The sequence below is a fragment of the Tubulanus polymorphus genome, chromosome 6 (assembly GCF_964204645.1).
Source record: "Tubulanus polymorphus chromosome 6, tnTubPoly1.2, whole genome shotgun sequence".
In the NCBI taxonomy this organism is placed as follows: Eukaryota; Metazoa; Nemertea; class Palaeonemertea; order Tubulaniformes; family Tubulanidae; genus Tubulanus; species Tubulanus polymorphus.
The window spans coordinates 3,484,152-3,503,278 of record NC_134030.1 but is presented as its reverse complement, the minus strand read 5'-3'; the positions used below and the strand labels follow the sequence as shown (position 1 = coordinate 3,503,278).

Below are 19,127 nucleotides of genomic sequence, written 5' to 3'. Positions count from 1 at the left end.
GAAAAACTGCCTGTCCTGTAGGAATCTCTACTACCTGTATGCATGAGTTGAGATCGATGTTCACTCATCGCTTAGGGTAGAAATTACGTAATACAGTACTGAGTTAATGTGAGAGATTACACTAAAATGATGCCTAATTTTCAACGCTCTTTTGGGAGACTCCAAACTGCCACCAAATGCATCCGCAATGTTGTACGCTTAAGAGAGGAGGCATCCCTCGAAAATACCGGCCTATGGAGAACTTTACGAATGGAATGTATTGGTACCCAGACACCTTAGGCTGATTAATCAGATTTATAGTCAATACGAGGGGGGTTTATCGATGCTATATTTAGCACAAATATGGTATTGATATTTGGGTGTGTACTAATCTGTGTAGCACTCAATATGTAGATTATTGGTAGGTTACTGAACGGCGCTCAAAGTTGTCTCTCAGCTCGGTCTAACGAGATACCGGGTTCTACTGTCGTACGATCAATATCTGACCAGAACGCAAATCAAACAACTCAGCACCGAGATCTAATTGTGTCGAGAGTCAGCGTGACTGCTGACTGAAACTGATACATAGTAGAACTCATCGAGATAAATTGGTGAATGTCTTAGAGAGTTAAATAACCTGAATGAACTGTATTGGTGAGACTCGACCAGGGACGGAAATAATTCGATATTTTGTGTCTTGTGTTTAATTCCCATCCATACATGGCCACTATTCTCACTAGGGATATCGGTGTATAAAGTAACGTTTGTCGATCACGCAATCAATTTTGATCCGGGCAAAAATTGGCCCATGTTGGATTAAACCCGGGTCAACTGTTCACATTGGTGCCAAATGAAGCGCACCAAAATAGGCCCAACCTCATCCTCGCTTGCCAGGGGTCCGGTATCACTCCCGAACTCGCTTCCACCAGCCCCCTGGCCTCACGAAGCGTGATTTCATTACTGGCGCTGTTGCGCATGACGTCATATATCGATTTGCGAAATACTTCCTTGTTCGGTAAAACGTTCGCTGATTGGTCAATTTAACGGGAAAACCAACAGAAGTCTACTGACGGTTTGTTACAAGCGCTGTGATTGGTACGACCGGATTCTGGTCGGCTAGTAACGACTCCAACGACTCGTGAGGTCAAGGGGAGAACAGCTTTAGCGTAGTGGGTTCGAATCCCTTGATGGGTGACTCAGTAACGAGTCAGTGATTTATGTGTGAAAGCACTGTCTGATTAAACACGGGCCAAATTTGACTCGGGCCTGATCTGGTCCTGTTAAACCTGGGCCAAATTGGCTCTGTGTGATCGATATGCCTGTTATTTAGCCCGGAGGGAGGACCAGGATGTTTTGTCTGTAATTTAGGTTCAGTTCAAACACCGTCAATAAGTTGTTTTATTAATGTAATAATAATACTGAGCACTATGGATACCACACATATCTAATGATCAATCAAAACCAATAGCTCAAATAATAATGCATGGCGATATTGATTTTATCACTACGCTGCTGCTGTTCATCGAGTTGATTTTATCATTTGAAACCTCTGATCCGTGGGTCGAACGGAGAGTTCAGTGCCTTCAAAAACAATTCACACGGCATCTTGTAGAAATAAGTTATTCGATTTCCGCAGTATTGACGCCTGTTTCTATTATAATTCAACAGTAGATCTAGGATTTTTTGTTGAATTGGGTTGACATGAAATTTGAAATGGATGCTTGATTTGAAAAGGGTGTCTTTGGCCATTTAAGCGCTATAGATGGCGGCGGTCTGTGGCCCTAACCGGAAAACTTTTGAAAATCTACGCCTAAAAGAGACTTTTCTGTCATTTTTCACCCTTGATATTCATATCATAGTTTGTAATATTTGAATTTTGATAGAATTGCCAGCTTTATAAAGAATACTGTATCGCTATTAAGTGAATGATTATAATATATTTCGCCGACACCTGTGAGTTGTGTGGTTAATTTGACTATAGCTTTGGGTTATGTGGTTATATAAATGTTTTCTTATTTGTTAAGAGAGTGGTGTAACTGCTGCTGCTGCTGCTGCTGCTGCTGCTGCTGCTGCTGCTGCTGCTGCTGCTGCTGCTACATGTTCAGGGTTCTGATTCTATACTTACCTGCGATATAGCTGTGTGTAGCAGCACGGTTTAAAGTATGTTCGTTCAGCTATAATTAGTGCAACTATTTGTGTTTGTTGTCTGCCGTTGTTTATCAACTGCCAGCTATTTTTTCTTCCTCGTCAAGGCTATTGTTGTAATAGCTGCTCGTCGCTAGAACTCTTTCAACTGCTGATCTGCCTTTTCAAAAAAAAAAAAAAAAACGAATGCGGATGTAAATGGATTTTGTTCTGAAAAAGAGAAGATTAAAGGAGTAATAATATAAAGTGTACATCATACAATATTTTTAAGTCATATCCGAAAGTCCGTAATTATAATTATAAATTTTAAGATATTGAGAACAATGGGTTTATTTGGTTAACAGAAGGCTGTATGCTTGACCTTACTCACCTATTTCCTGTATTTTGATTCGACGTGTTTCAGTTTTCACTCATCCTTAACTTAGAAAAGACAATAATGACGGCGTATTAATTGAAGTATTTTTATCGATAGAACAATCTTGTCAGGCGAGCGATATATTTGTCAGTACTTTTATCGTATAATATCTAATACGGAGTCCACAAATTGACCTGACCTATTGGGTGACAGGAATGGACTAGTACCGTTCAAGAGCTATTGTGATTTGGACCTCGAAGCGCTGATAATATTAATAACCGGGTATTTGAGCAATAGTACTGTTTGACTTAATTATGTACTTAAATCACAAACTGTTATGTAATTAACAACTCAACGATCACCTCAACATTTGATTAACGTCATAATTGAACCGACAAATATTGTACATAATTCATATGTACGACGCTTGTGTACGATGTACATGACGAATTTAATCCACTGGTTTATTAATAACTGAATCATTAACCAAACATTTAACTACAATGATGATGACATATATACATAGTATTTGTGACCGGGATTTTGTGGGGGAAAGCTTAGATTTGATACTGAGAATCTCGCAGCTGGGAGTCAGAAAAGCGTAATGAAAATTTAGGGGATTTACTAAAAACCTGGAAAACTCATAGAATTTAGATATACTATTGACCACATGTCTTCTTAATCAATCACGTGGTCCTATGACAAATGAATGAGTTGTAACATCTTAAACCCAGTAATGTTTCTATTCACCTACAGCAGATTCACTCGAAAGAATCGGAGAGAACTCGGGTAAATTTGTGAATGAGGGAAAGTGTCACCAGTGACTGAGTAGAAGTTGAGAGAACAAAAATATTTTACTTCACAGAAATCATGAATAGAATGAAAACTGCCTTCAATCTATATCCACATTGATTTATTTCTTTACTTGCGATCATCGTTTTGTGCTAGAGTTCAAAGTATTTGTGAATCAGTTGTGTTTCTATTTTTATAGAAAGGTCTGTTTATTTTCGCTCGGGCCAGTTTCGAACTTTTATACTTCGAGCTTTTATATTCGAAAAATGACAGAAACGAGAATTTATTGTCGACGCTCTTCGTTTATTGATCGATCTCCGCGAGTTTTTCGAATAATTTCGGAATCGTTTTCAAGACGTTTTAGATCGAATTCTTGCGGCGCCTTTTGTGGCGATGAAACCGGTTTTTCTCGTTTTGAAAAAAACCGGAGCAAGTGAAGTTCACGAGTTTCTTTATAACGAAGTATGTCGTCACGCGGCGCTCAACGGGCAAGAACTGCCTCGAACAAAAAAAAATCTGCGCATTGACTGGGTTAGCAGGCCTATCCCTGTTGTACGCGCTCGTAACCCGGGGTGACGCTGTTAGAACGCGAAGGTTCAGGATCGGTGAATTTCAGCGTTATTGTACGGACCGGGCGCGATATCATAAAATGAATTGAAAAAAACTATTAAAGCATTCACGAGACCCGGTGCGCGTTTCAAAGACATGTTTAAAACCTGTTTAATCAGAGAGGGGCATACGTTCACTGCATTATCGTCAAATGACACGTTCAATGCTATAGCGACTATGTGGGCGCGATCATTTCGGGATATTATCTGTAGATTCTTTACTAAAGTCACCCCAGTTTTATTACAAAAGCGACACCCGTCATTGTGAACAGCAACGACTCCCAGAGAATAAATCTAAATTTACTCCCCTGAAAATGTCAAGAGTATTGATATATAATGTCCTTCGCAGTAATGCTTATGCATTTATATGCATATTATAAGTGGTTGTGACAGTTCATAAATATCTTGAGTTAAGCATCTATGCGCCGGAATATTGTAACCCTTGTGTGAACAGATATTCCAGGTTTCTATCTTACTGGATAGGTAGTTAAACCACGTACCACGTACAGTGGCAACGGAACAATTACATCAACAATTCAACAAGTATTGGTTCTGAGAATTGAATTTACCTTTTTCTTACCCTGCACCTTGATTTTAACTCTAATCTGATGATGGTCACTAGAAAAAGTCCGAAACACTGTGTCTTCTAAATTTCAATTCTAATTCTTGATAAATAAATATCGTTTTTGATCTTTTAAATTTGCATATAATAGGTAATATAATCTATCAATCTGTATTTCACCAATGAGTTCAATGTTAAGTTAGACAATGTTAAAAACGTCTTATAAGAAATATTCATTTATGCACTTATGGCGTGTATTGTTAATTGTACGGCCTTCATCTGTGACTGTGAGTTTTTCTTTCAAGTTGAAGCTTTTTTCAATACTACATGAAAATCTAATAGTAACCGAAAACCTAGAATTACAGGAAATTTAAATAAAAATCTATACCTATGAATTAGATGAAATTTAGAAAAAATTAGGTTTAATTTTAAGTATATTTCGTCAGTGCCTGTAATTAAGTCGAGTTGTAATTAATTGCTCGCTAATGAGATCGAATAATTACTAGTCTTTGTTTCTGGGACTCTCTGAGAGCACAAGCTCAAGAACGCCTTTTTAATATGCAAGGCTTTTATAGAGTTTAGTATATGTGCACAGTGTAGAGAGAGCATATACAAAAGCTTTTAACGAGGCATGCATTGAATTCCGGTAGATTAAGAGGTCCCGCGCTGGCACACGGACGCACGGGCAGCAGGACCGGGCGCGTATTCCGATTGTGCGCGTATTGTCGACATGCCCGTTGTTATGCATTCGGCCCGATCCTGCACGTTGATATTGGCAGCCGTTGAATGTTTGTTAGATACAATAATCTGTGACATGTTGAATTTGGTCTCGTTCTCCAGGCCAGTAGCTATCTATAGCGGCGACCTGCCCGAGCCTGAGTTGCCATATCATATATTAGTGGTTAGGTTAGCTGGTTGTGTCATCAGTACACTGCGCAGTAATCATTCCGGAAACATCTACAGCTTACAACCTCGATCATCGATATTTCTCTAAGTCACACGACTATCGCGACGATGTTGAAGACTGTTTCGCCGAGGACTTATTTATATACCACGGAATATTTCGAAGCTAACTCGAAGCTCGATATTTTTCGATTGTCGAAGAGGTTAAAATGGCGTCATGACGTTTTCTGGCTAGAATGAACGCGACGCTTAGAGACGTTTTGAAATTGTTCTGGACGGAATTTTAAAGTTTCATAATGAGGTAAATATTGAAAGTCGAATAGTGATTATATCAGTTTTAGTAGTTGGTGAAAATCTCAAATTTCGAGATCGCAAAATTTTTTCTCATTTAGATTCCAAAACCTTAATAACACAATTATTGATCTCTAGTTTGGATCAGGTATAGATTATATGAGTAATTTTTACTAGAAATGCACATTTTAAAAGTTTTTTAAAGACTTATTTCAGTATTTCATTTTTGATTGAATTAAATAGTTGAGTGAACAGTGAGTTTTATTAAGCTAAAATACTAAACGATAACTAAAAGTGTAAATACTTAGTTAGAAAAATACAAGACTTTATTCTTTAAATCATCGGATGAAATATTTACAAAGTAAGATGTGGAAATGAAAAATTTACATTAAGAATTAAAAGTGAAGAATATTGAAAAAAATGAAAAATATATCTTTCAAAAAACAAGATTTTCCAATAGAATTTGACTGAAGATTGAAATATCAAAATTGAACTATATAAACTCATGAAGTAAAATTCAACCGAATGTTGAATTAATGCGACTTTCATAAGCTTCGATCCATGAGTGGGCGAGATCTGGTATTTTGTGGTCGCGTCAAATTCTCCGTTGATTCCATTGTCACCAAATTTCCATTGCGTGTGCGAATGAAGAGTGAACACTTGAACTTTAAGAACGGCAAACACTTGAATTCACTCGCTTTCCCCCTGTTTATTACTGTGAGCCTAGATACTTCGTTATCAATATCTTCATTCAGAGCGTATTAGATCGATATATATTTATATATATATATATATATCGATCTGATCGTTCTTCCTGGGTAACTTATCTAATCATTGGCAAGAATTTTTGGAATCAAATTCCATCTCGGAGATTACCTCGATCGACCGACGCAAAGTTTTATCGTCGGTTGAAAAAAATGAAATCGCAAAAATTTCTAAAACGTTCTTTTTCGCTTTTGTCTTTTCAGTGTCGCGACTTCATTGCGAGAGCGAATCCTTCAAAATGGATCTCATTCTCGACATCAACAGTCAAGCGTATCCTATGGAATTAGGTAAGTGAACAGGCTGAATCTGGCTGAAGCCATCTATCCTTTCAACTTCGTTAAGCAGCTACACGGCAAAGAAATCTATGGGAATGCACGGTCAGGAATTCCTCGTTTCAGACAAATCGATAATAGTCGATGCTCAGTGCATTGAAACATAAGTAATTAGCAATTAGTATTGATTTTCGTATACACACTATATTAACGCTCTCAATAGCATTCAAATATTTTTCTCCACGAACCCTCGATAAATAATTAGCATAATTAGTCGGTATTCATTGAACTGAACTGGGTTTTTAGTATGAATCCGTTTAGATGAGGCATCTCTTACTACTACAATCACCAGGCACTTAAACAAGATATATAATTTGCATAGCTTACATTATTTGATGGCAGTTTTGTCTAAACCTATTTAAACATTTTTCCACGTTATTTGCGCGGACACAGGTCAACGCTATGCACGGGCAACCATTATGAATTGACCGGCGGTCAACTGGTCGAGGTGGCTCATAAATTTGAACTAGCAGTTACTATGGGAATATAATTTTGATAATATGAATATAGAAATCAGTGATGCCTGCGACGCCCTTTCTTTGTCCTCATAACCTCGACTGACTTCTTGGAATTAATAGTTTCAGATAAGATTTACAGCTTTAAAGTCATCTATTATCATCTGTTCTTTGATAAAAGATAATACATTTTTCTAGTTCATATTCGATTAAACTTCTATTTTTGATGTCACTTTTGGTGAAAACTTACTTCAATTACAGATATCAGGTAGTGTGGATCCAGCTTCATGAACAAGTTTAAAACCATTAAGTTTGAATTGTTGGCCAATTTAATTGTAAATTTCAGTTCGAATATTTCGTAAAACTGGGCTTAGCTGTGCGTATTTGATGTTAGGTTTTAGTTGATATTTAACGATGGTATAAACCATCGATCAACTGCTCACCAGTAATCGATATTTTGTTATCAGTCGATTGGTTTATGACGATCAATGATCAATAATATAACGTGCGTGAAGCCGAATCAACGCGATTTCATCGATTAATATTTTCCTCTCCGCGCACTCCGCGCCGCGCTACTCTTAAAATCACCGATCAGATCAAATTAACTGACGATATTTTATCTTCACATCTTCGGCACTTTTCAGCTCTGTTAGAATATCGTTAGGAAATTCCTACCGAATCGAGTAATTTGAATACAGTAGTTTCAGTTTTAGTTCAAATTATGTTCACGTTTGCTTAAACGTTTTCCAGTGAAAATGAACTCATAACTTTAGCAACTCGAATTAGTGAATTTAGTGATTCGGTATCGGCAGGTGTAGGCGTGGGAACCCGGTAAAGAAGTACTCATCGGGTAGGTAACCTCCCTACATACTTGTTGAAGAAGATGCCGGTGCGTATCAGTTTGCGTTTAATCTGAATTGATAGCGATGCCGCCGCTGACTTACTCAACAGTATAGAGAGGAGCACGAGGAGGAAGGATGGCAGACTGCTTCTTCACCTGGCTATTTTTTCCTCTTCGCCTTAGAAGATATTTCACATATTCTCACTCTCTCTTTCTCTCTCTCTCTCTCTCTCTCTGCGCTGTATTGCTCAGACTCAGTATTTATATATATTTACCCCTGGTATACTAAATGTTAGGTAGGAAGGCAAGTGTAGTACATGTACACTTATACTAGTCACTGTTATCTTCCGACCATTCTTAAAAGATTTTTGTGAAAATTCTAACGTTCAGAAGGACGTGAATTCTGAAAATGATTAACTTTCTTCATAACTCTAAAATTGGGAAAGGATCGTTAACATTTTTGTAAGATTTTAGTTCATCGAGTTCGCGTATAAAAACTAGGTGCAAGTGCCTGATTATTTACGGATTGCAGCATCAACTTATGACGGTTTATTGTCGTCAAAACTTCAGAAATTTGCAACTATTGTTCGGTGTATGGCGTATTTTGGAAAAGAAGATTTTCATTCTTAAGATATTTTAGAAATATACCCAAGACAAAGTAGCACTGTAGGGAATACTTGCAGCGTAGTTACGCACATCAGAATACTGCTGCGTATATAGCTGTAATGCTTGTAAACAAGTATATATGTCATTGCCTATATATAGTGAAAACAGTGAGCGAAATTAAGCCGCCGAACAAGTACGGTCTTGTCTGTGCGGTGTGTGGTGGGAAAAACAGATAACCCGATGAGACATTCCAGCAGTGACACATCGACCGACCAACCGGCCGACACTCGCGTAATAGTAGCAGTCGTAGTCAAGTCACGGGATATCTTAGATCACACGAGTCGCTTTCATAATCGAGAATATTCGAAAAAATGATAGCTTTAAGTTTTCGTAATTGGATGTGAATATTGAGCTGATGTTTAGGTAGCGTTATATTATCAGGTCAGTTATCGGTGAATATGATGTATGTATTTATATATATATATATTTGTATAAATCGAAATATATGAACGAATGATTATTAGATATTGTAAGAACACTGGTTGTAATTGAATTATTCATTATATTGTGAATACGACGATGGATGGCGTCAGCGGAATAGTCATTCATACTTGTTGTATATTATTACCAGCTATGACTTATATTATCTCGCTGTATGTGTAAATGTATGATAACGGCTCGACGTAATATGTAGCGGGGCGGTACGAGGCCCAGCTGCTGATGGGCTTAGTCGAGAGTAAGGGTTTTATGGCATTTAATTCGCATATAATTGTCATTATCGAGACGGAACTTAATATCGGTAGAAAAATGTTTCGATTTTACGTGGTTTAAACGGTCGACTTCTGGAAGTAGAATTTCAGCGCACCGCCGGTATTTCGTCATTCGAATTGTTGACAATTGATATCGGTAAATATTTCTATGAAATACCGGCTTCGGTATGTATGAGGGTTCGCGGAGCTGGTCGTGTATTTCAGTACATGAGGGCGTTGAATACGCTGGAAACAACGCACCAGGAAATGTTCCGAACAAAAGCCGCGAGGTGATGGTACGCGTAGCTTCGAGGAAAACTTCGCTCGGGTTTATGGTTTATGGCGTCATTTTCGTCGTCGTCGTAGTTTTTGGGAATTTCTGGCGCTTATATATAAAATGTAAATATCTGTCTGGAGCAGTAGTCAGTCATAGAACGACAACAGGTGTTTTAAAACTGTTAGACGTGGCGACGTATCTGAGAACTGGGGCGCGATAGCGAATAATTTTGTCAGGATTTTAGTTGGAATGAAGTTTATTTTGAGGATTTAACTGTTTTCGACCGTGAGTAACCTTTTTCTCCGCAACTTTCTTTTATTCGCAGGTGATAAATTCCGTATGGTAATATGTACGACGTTGAAGGAAGACGGTAAACCGGACGACGGCGACTACGACTCGACCGATACCGGACCGTCGCGAGCTGATAGCTTCGAGTACGCCATGTACGGGAAGGTTTACCGTATCGAAGGAGACGAAGGAGCAGGCGATTCTCGACTGTAAGTTGTTGAATTATGATAATAATGATGATGATAGTATTTACGAAGCCGCAACAGAATTACAAATAAAACAAAATTCATCCTTGAAAATTACTATATCTATTACAGTACGATTGAGTCACTTCAGCTTCATCATGTTTACTGTATGAAATAAACTAATGTACAGTAGGGTATAGTACCGGAAATATATATTAATTTTCAAGGACGAATTTTGTTATATATAGTTGTGATTCAGTTGTGGCTTTATAGATCATTTGATATTCTACCACAAGATAATGATAGTATTTAGTGTCCAGCTACAAACAACCGCTCACATGGCTTTACATAAAAGCCTTCTCGGGGAACTTAATTTCATCGAGGATGCTTGATTTTGGTTAGAGTACCATTGCTGGTTCGCAGTTCTAAAGTCTTGTGAACACAGCTGGTGGTATCTCTTTCTAAGACAGGACTTTCTTCCCGAACAGCGGATTATGATGATGATGTATATTTCAGGTATTATCAGTAGAATGAATGAATGAATCGGCGTGGTTCCCTATCAGTAATGTTATTTACATTAACTTATCTACGACACGCATGTAAATGCATTATCTGGTGGGGGACTCTACCGATACGCCATCTATACGCCGCGTAACGAGTTATTATTTTTAAGAGATGCTAGTTGTCCGACCTGCTGGGTAGTGCCTTTACACCAACACATCAATCGCTTGTAAATGCATTATCTGGTGGGGGTGGACGGCTAGATTGACTGTCGCGCATAATTTATTCTTCCCGTAGGAACTCGCGCCGAAGATAGGATGAATGTATACCGGTGCTGCCACCTATCAGTAATGACATTTACACGGAATATGATGATTTTGTAAATGCATTATCTGGTGGGGGGTATTATTGGAAATCACTACCTTCGTTACTCGTCGCAAACAATGACTGAAATACCGATGGCGTGTACCTATCAGTGGAGCATTTTCACTCTTGTTTCGAACGGTTGCAAATGCACTATCTGGTGGGGGTTCGCTTGCGGTTATAACGCACCGGCGACCGAAATCTCACAAGAAACGAAATGAAAGTTTTGTTCTAGCAGCCTCTTATCAGATGTAGCATTTCCACTGAAGTATATAGATGAAAATGCACATTCTGGTGGGGGTCTTATAGAAAATGTATCGACTATTCCTGTCTGTGACGCCGAGGATTCTATGGTTTACATGTATAAGATATATTTTTTAATACGTGGCATTTTGTTGACTGTTTGAACGCGGGTTAAAGTTCAGTTTATCGTCGTAATGCCGCCGGGTTTATTTTATCGATATGTTCGCCGGTTCCAGGAAAATCAGTACTGAAGTTCATGAAAAGACGTACGCAATCCTATCGTTATTATCGATTATTTAACGTATTTTGATCTCATTCACGTGATCGCGCTGTAGAGTCATCCGTATTTTTAACGCGGCTGGCTATTCATCAACTCAGACGCGGTTGCCAATCGACAATAAAAACATTAAACATCTATATACACGGACGAATGGACCGAAGCTGTGAGCCTGAAAAACTAGCAGTTATATCGTGTATCGCGTATGTATTGACAATTGTTTGAGAATGCCTCTGGGGGCTCGTACCGATGGTGCATTTTACAGTTGTTTATCCAGTGTAAATGCATTATCTGGTATGTAACCCCTAGATGGCCCGGCCGCAAGCTGAACACGAGATACAACCTGATGGATGCTCGGGCAAAAATTCAATTACAACGTTTCAACATTCCTTTTGTTAGGTTTTGTAAACGCGAAAAAGTAATATGTATATATATATATATGTATATAAGTTGTAAATCAGTAATAAAATGCTGTTTAGTGCTCATTCCTAGAACGATTGAATAACTGCTACCAGGAATTATAACCGGTGTCATGTAGGGGGGTGGTTTGAAACAGCTGCCAATATTTTGAAAAGACCGTATTACGTTTGACACTGCGCTAAAACAGAACTTAAATCTAGGATAGGTTTTAGAATTAGCCACTAGCCTTTATTGCGGTGCAGATTCGACGAATGTCACCAGAAATGATTGAAATTCGCCGGTGAATTCATGAATTTTTCGTATTCGAGCGTAGACTAGCTGTATATGAATTGATGAACGAGGAATCGACCAGATATTTTACTTCGCGTCGTCACGAACGTGCCTTTCAACAATAATATCCATTATTAACAATCGGATCCAATGCTCTTTCAGTTTTAGGCGTATTTGTCCGAAATTGATTTCCCGAATTCTTTTTCACGTTCATCGGAAATTCGAATGGAAAAAATGCCCTTTATTCTATTTGCCAGTTAGTTCTGGATAAGGTTATCATTCGGGGTATGCTCAATTGATCGATCAATTTCAGTATTGTCTAGCGCTGACTTTTTTGTCATTTTTGTCACGCGGTTCTAGCTGGCAATAGGTGTGCGCAAGCCTTAACACATTATATAGATCATATGCATATATATATATATATAACGCACGTAATTATCATTCAGTTTTATGTGTACAATAGAACGTGTTGAATCATATTATGCGCCATAGGTAAATATATTCACAGTGGGCAAATTCCATAGGGCACAGTACTGCTAGCGAACAGTACTAGAGACCTACCTCTTGACCTATGTAAGAAAGATTTCGAATTATCGATTTCTGCTTCGGATATCTATAGATCTGTCTATATGGAAAGCACTTCTTCTATCCGCGTGATCTCAAAAGATGATGACTTATTACGGCAGGGAATTCATGTGGCAACATTGATTATTATTGATAATTGATTTTTCGAGATCTCAATCTTGTAAGCGATTATTCGAGTATAGAAATTATACAAGCGAGTATATAGAAATGTGAAGCTCGCTATATATATCGGCGTATGACGGTCGGTTTTTAATGATATGATTTCATCGGGATTAGATACTTCTTCATGCGATGAACCGTAGATTATTTCTAGATAGATGATGCGAATGCTGGTTTAAGCTGATTTTTGTAACATTGATATCATAAATCGCTGGTATTTGAGTGTTGAGACAGGTTTACTGAATCGTCATACGACTCGTAATGACTTCATTTCATCCATTTTCGCCGCTGCAAAAATGTTCAATTTATCGAAAGATTTAGTTTTTAGTGGCTACAATACATCAAACAATTACAGAAAACCAAAATAAACCGGATAGAACTGACTATGTTCACTGTGCGTTGGCAGTGTGGTTAGCTGGTTGTCTGAAGTTGGCTCTAAAACAGCCACTGACTGCCCTGCCCAGGGACAGTGAAACACACTCAACCACTGGGTCCAGCGGCAACACTGACCAAATCTTACAACAACGATGGCTACCACAGTCTCCAACCACAGAACCAAATCAACCACGTTCTCTTTATATTTGACACGGGCCATGCCTGTCGCTCTGCCTCATTCTTTGAGGTACAACTTTCCTCAAATATATAACAATGAATTTCAACTTCTTGATTCAATTATTTTGATGTTCACTCTTGCAGGTTAAATTACTTTTTAGAATCTTATTTGTCGGATGAAATTTTGCGAAACGACGATTCAATTGTGACTACTTGTGTTCTTTGTACTGTTATTACATAATATACTAATATTAACATGCTGTGTGTATTTGGAAAAAAAGATAGGAATTTTTTCCGCAGTTGTGGTTTACAGAGCTCCGCAGTCAGATTTAACCATAACTGTTGAGCTGGTGCTCAGCGCATTATTCAACACTGGATTTAGATAAACATTATGAATTCCAGCATCTTGAAAATGAATTGAATGAATTCAGTCTAATGTCGGTATATGGTTATATTTTTCAGGTCTGCCTATGTGTCGTATGGTGGGTTATTGATGAGATTACAAGGCGACGCGAATAACTTACACGGCTTTCAGATCGACACGCACGTGTATTTATTGATGAAGAAATTGGCGTTTTGAGTGTATGTCGTCGGAGTGTATGTACTGTGTACGTGGATGAGTGTATGTCGTCGGAGTGTATGTACCGCGTACGTAGATGAGTGTATGTCGTCGTGTATACCTGTCCTGCAACGGTAGACCCCAGTGAAGAATGGACGATTATCTGAATGTTACGTGTGGAAGAAAATGTATCTCATCTGTTGTCAACTGATCAGATATTTTGATGCTATCGATTTATACTTGAAATCATTGTCATTTATCGTGTGTGTTTGTATGTATATATGGATGTTCTAATTAATCTAGCCGTACTCTCATCCCGTATGAGAGAGAGAGAGAGTCATGTATTGTGTCTGTCTGGTCAGGTTTGTCATTAATTAAAACTGAAGTGTGTTGAAATGCTACTAAAAAGCGAGGTTTAGCGACTAATAAAGAGTACTTTACGCTGCCAACCTTTTCTGTGCATTAAATGCTCTGCAAATATTTACATGTACAATTTTGACTACGGCGAGATGGATGTCCGTGTCACAAAAATGTTGTCAACTAAAATTATGTCTGTCAGAAATATTGTACTGAAATCAGTGATTTAGTTTAAGAACCCGCTGGGTATAAACCTACGGTATCTAGTTAAAGGTGTGGTTTGAATGACTGTGAGGGTGAATTCCCAATTGCTTTTTTTGGAACATCAATTCTTATCAATTCAGTGGCTTATGCCCGGGCCGTGCCTACCATTTGAATGTTAGGGGATTGGAGAAACCTGAAAAAGGGCATTTACCTCAAAGTCAGAAACCGATATAATGAAACGATTCTTCTTAAATGCCCTAAGAAACTCTTTTAGGCCTATAACAAAATGCTTATCAGTCTGCATTGAATTTCTATTGGATATAACGATAATATAAGTAAAAAGGGCACTTTTCCAAAATTTCTAGGCGCAGCTTCCCCCCTGCCCCTGCTATGTACGGCTGTGTTATGTGTGGTGTTAAATAAAAAGAAAGCAGAGATCTTGTGTGTATGTCAGTCTATATAGTGATGGTGTTAGTGTATTACAGACTCCGATGTTTGATTTAGATTTGATCAATATTCAATATATAGCAATCACTGTTCATCCGATGACGTATGTGTCTGAAGCGGTTTCTTGATTAACGTTTGGTCGAGCAGATAAAGTTAAATCATGAATTCTCCTCCTCGGTATCGACAACTCAGTTTCATCCTCGTCCTAGATTAACACTGAACTCGGCTGGAACAAATTAGATTCATAAAATCAGACAAAATCTAACAATTGTGGAACTGGGTTCTCGGTCGAGAGGACAACCCTTTCAGAACAGACTATGACCAGACTTGTCACATGAGTTTCAGTCTTTTATTTCAAATGACCTTTGAATTAACTTAATGAACCTGCTCAACCTGGTCAGTAGTATGAAGGTCAGTTCATTCGTTCAGTAATTTGACCAACGAATGACCACTAGTTAAAAACGGATTATAAATTCATGTAAACCGGTTAGAATGGTTAATATTTCAGTATATATATATATATCTATGTATGGTGTGTGTGCGTGTCATTTTGAGAATGCATTTTATCATACGATTTCTGCTCATTCACTGCCAAGTGAGAAAAAATCTATGGATTGATTTTTATAAAATAAAGAAATAATTTTTATAGCCGATTTATGCATCATGTGTTCGTGTTTTCTCCGGCTGCAGTATTTATTGTTTGTGACACGAGTTCATTGACAAACACACTGTTCTATTGTGTGTTCAGTTCCTTCGGTCCCATTCCATCGCCTTTTATCCCGTCGTGAACCGGTCTCAGCGATTGGGTTCAAACCCTAAACGTGGAAGTGCCTCGTATGAGGCAGTGCGGAGATGAGGAAACCCCAAAGAGGATCAACGATACTTTGGTACATATGCCTGTATCAATCAGTAGCCTGGGAACAGTCAACACATCCACCACGCGTTATTGTTCGAAGTCTGGCCGAAAGAATGGCGATGAAGTATGTCTGAGGGGTTGAAATCAGGGGAGGTTAAAAAGCCCTGTAACATTTATTAAATCACCCTAATAGATCGAAAGATCAGAAGAATTTCCAAAAATAGGAAAACACATTCATTGATTAAGAAATTGGAATGATGTGATACCATTCTTCCAATATTTGATCGTTCGGGCTTCAATCATCTGTGTTCAGGACCTCACCTCAGACGTATGCTTGTCTGTAACATGTTGGATTTTGGCTGATCGTTCGGAGAGGCTGATTTCAATGTATTGACAACTACGTATTGACAAACTGCACAGGAGGTTGCTATTGATCAGCTGTTCATATAACAAACCATATAACACCACAGCTGTGCGGATTCTTTATGAACAAAGCTACATTCATAACATCAGAATAAAAACTGAAACAACTCAGTGATGCGCTATTGTCGCAAACCGTTCAAACGGCTATGAACCAGCGATATGCCATTCTAGCCACATGCCAGTCGGTGGTACAATCGTAATTCATCAATGAACATGAATGAATTTATTTCCACCATAGGCTGCAATATAATTCGTAGGTACAGAATTCAACATTATTAAATACTGAAAGATATCAAAAGTGCAGTAAACCGTCCCAGTGGACTCTATTACATGTTTAGATCCCGGTTCATTGATCGCGAATCTTATAACACGTTAAAACTGGCAGATACTTTTGTGTTCCAGTCCACGATTCCGAGTGGCCCGATACCGATAAGATGGAAAGGTGCACCTCAGGTTCAAACCCGGTCTGGTGGTTTGATTCTTGGACGACTGAATCTTTTTCTTTTCTGTATGTTGGGATTTTACTACTTAAAAACAAGTCTATCATTCGTAACTAATTGTTTCTGATTCTGATGCTGAGTTTTAGGATGATAAACACCCTGCGTCCCAGGTTCAAAACCAAACTTATAGATAGAGCTTCAAGTACATAATTGGGAAATTCGGTTCCGGTTCATTCAAACTATCTTCAAACCACACGAACTGTTTTCACGCTCTAGTTGAGCGAATCATGCGTGTTAAGTCTTACACGCGTGCGCCATCTACCAGGTAAAAAGAACGCGATCTCGTGTTGTTTGGTTCACTATACCGGTCCCCAATATGGTTCCATTGATCGCAAAATGAGTCTATTATCTCTGACTCAGGAGTATGATAAACAGCCCGATACAAATCCAGTCTTGATAATGAATAAAACGCTATTATGTTTTCTGAAGTAAAATTGGTTTATTCACAATGATTGCTGAAAATGACATGCTTCCATATTACTGTATATTTCATATTAAATAATTATAGGTGACCTTTCTTTCGTATATTTTACCCTACGGTAAATTTACATTAATTCATCAACACATAAGACAACTTTATACAAAAATAAACTGAGAACATCAGAGCAATAGATACATAATGAAACCGATTAATTAAATGTTTTGAACGAAGCCGAAAACTGACAAAAGAGAGAGAGAGAGAGATCGCAAAATGACACTATTATAGAGAGCTTCACGTACTACTGCTGAACTACAAAAACGAATCTATGAATGTCAATTCAAATGAACTAATCATAGTAGGCTACATTGAAATCAAACACGTACATAGAAAGCACCCTTCTGTGATCCGGTGATTGAGATTGATTTTCACTTATAAATCTAATGAGCAGGTGTTTTAACATCATCCATCATTTCAACATCGAACAATCTTTTAACATACGTTCCGACAAATTAGGAAAGAACAACACGAAATGTTAACCCTGAATTGGAATTCCTATAACTGCTGTAAACATCGCATTCATCTCCAGTGTACTAAATGTATAACATTTACCATGCAATCGGGCATGTGCGGAAAACATTTGCAGAAATCTGAATGGCATTTGCTCGTCACCATCTGTGACGTAGAGTAGACTGTGCATTACTCGGTAGTGTAGGGACTGTAACCGAACCGAGATATGGGGAAATTGATTTTCTGATAAAATTCAGTGGTTTTAATGGTTTACCCATTCGACACTGGGACCGAGTTAGGAAGAGTCTACTGTAGCTGTAATCCTTACATAATCCCACAGTAGTTTTTCTTTTTTTTTAGACAGAACAATGATTGTAGTCGACATTGTTTGGAGTAGACTCGGCTTAAGAAACTTCACCTAAGATGACTGACAAATACATTTTAAGTAATTTACATTAAGTGTACAAAAACATAGCTGAAACAAGTTCAACAGGGAAATATCGTCTTACAAAGTTGATGATTGCCTCGAGGCTTTTTAAATTTCTACCTTTTTCGATACAGACTTTCCACCTACCGCGTATCTATTCATGTTAATGATTGTCTTTTGCTGAAGCCCATGATAGTTTGACCTTTTATACATGTACCATGTACAAGGCAAGCAAGTATAACCTAGACGAGTCAGCAAGCGTACACACCACATTTCCCATATGACATCATTATCATTAATTAACTTCAGTACATCTAGTTTTGGTTCTTGAACCATATTATCAGGGAGCTTCATTAAGCGTGTAAGCAAAATTGTATATGGCCCTAGCTCGCGAAAGCTATCATACTCACTCCTATCTTGTACACAAATATTTCAATGACTATCTGTCTACATGAAACCAAAGACTTACGGTGCTGTATGCATATGTGATAAGCACTCCCATAACAAATCAGTAGGTGAAAAGATGATGATGGCATAGGGATTCATGGGGGCAGTATATATTCTTTCTAGAATTAAGCACACTCAGTCACCCTTATAACGCGCTAAATAAGTGGAACTTCCACAAAAAGTTTTCTGGAACTAATTTTCTCTAGCCGTATATTAAACTCCATTACAACAGGAGCACAATGTGTTCAATGTAAAACTCCGATAAGTCAAAAATGCATAAATTGCTACGATATGAATAATCATTTTTAAGTAGCAAACCGGGACGAGGCAAACAATACCTTATCGATACGACTAAAATAGTTTCACTAAGTACATGCATATCATATTGGTGTTTACCTTAATATTTCTAATTCTGAGCACGTCTGGCAATACGACGACCTAATAAGAGTGAAAACATGCCACCTAAAGGTGCGCGT

General features: G+C 38.1%; 1 protein-coding gene across 6 annotated transcripts in view; it reads left to right on the top strand.

The window, feature by feature from the left end:
• Positions 1-15,718, top strand: part of LOC141906829 (DNA-directed RNA polymerases I, II, and III subunit RPABC3-like) — a 38,921-nt gene extending 23,203 nt beyond the window's left edge. For 3 of the 6 annotated variants that reach the window (XM_074796247.1, XM_074796251.1, XM_074796249.1), the window contains exons 2-4: positions 6,604-6,687; positions 9,986-10,157; positions 13,966-15,718. In XM_074796247.1, coding sequence (XP_074652348.1) covers positions 6,604-6,687; positions 9,986-10,157; positions 13,966-14,083 — 374 coding nt within the window. In that variant the 3' untranslated portion in view covers positions 14,084-15,718. Of the gene's footprint in view, positions 1-5,273; positions 5,646-6,333; positions 6,353-6,603; positions 6,688-9,554; positions 9,783-9,985; positions 10,158-13,965 lie in introns of those variants that run through there. The other 3 variants (XM_074796248.1, XM_074796250.1, XM_074796246.1) reach the window with 3 other exon arrangements.
• The last annotated feature ends 3,409 nt before the right edge of the window (positions 15,719-19,127 follow it).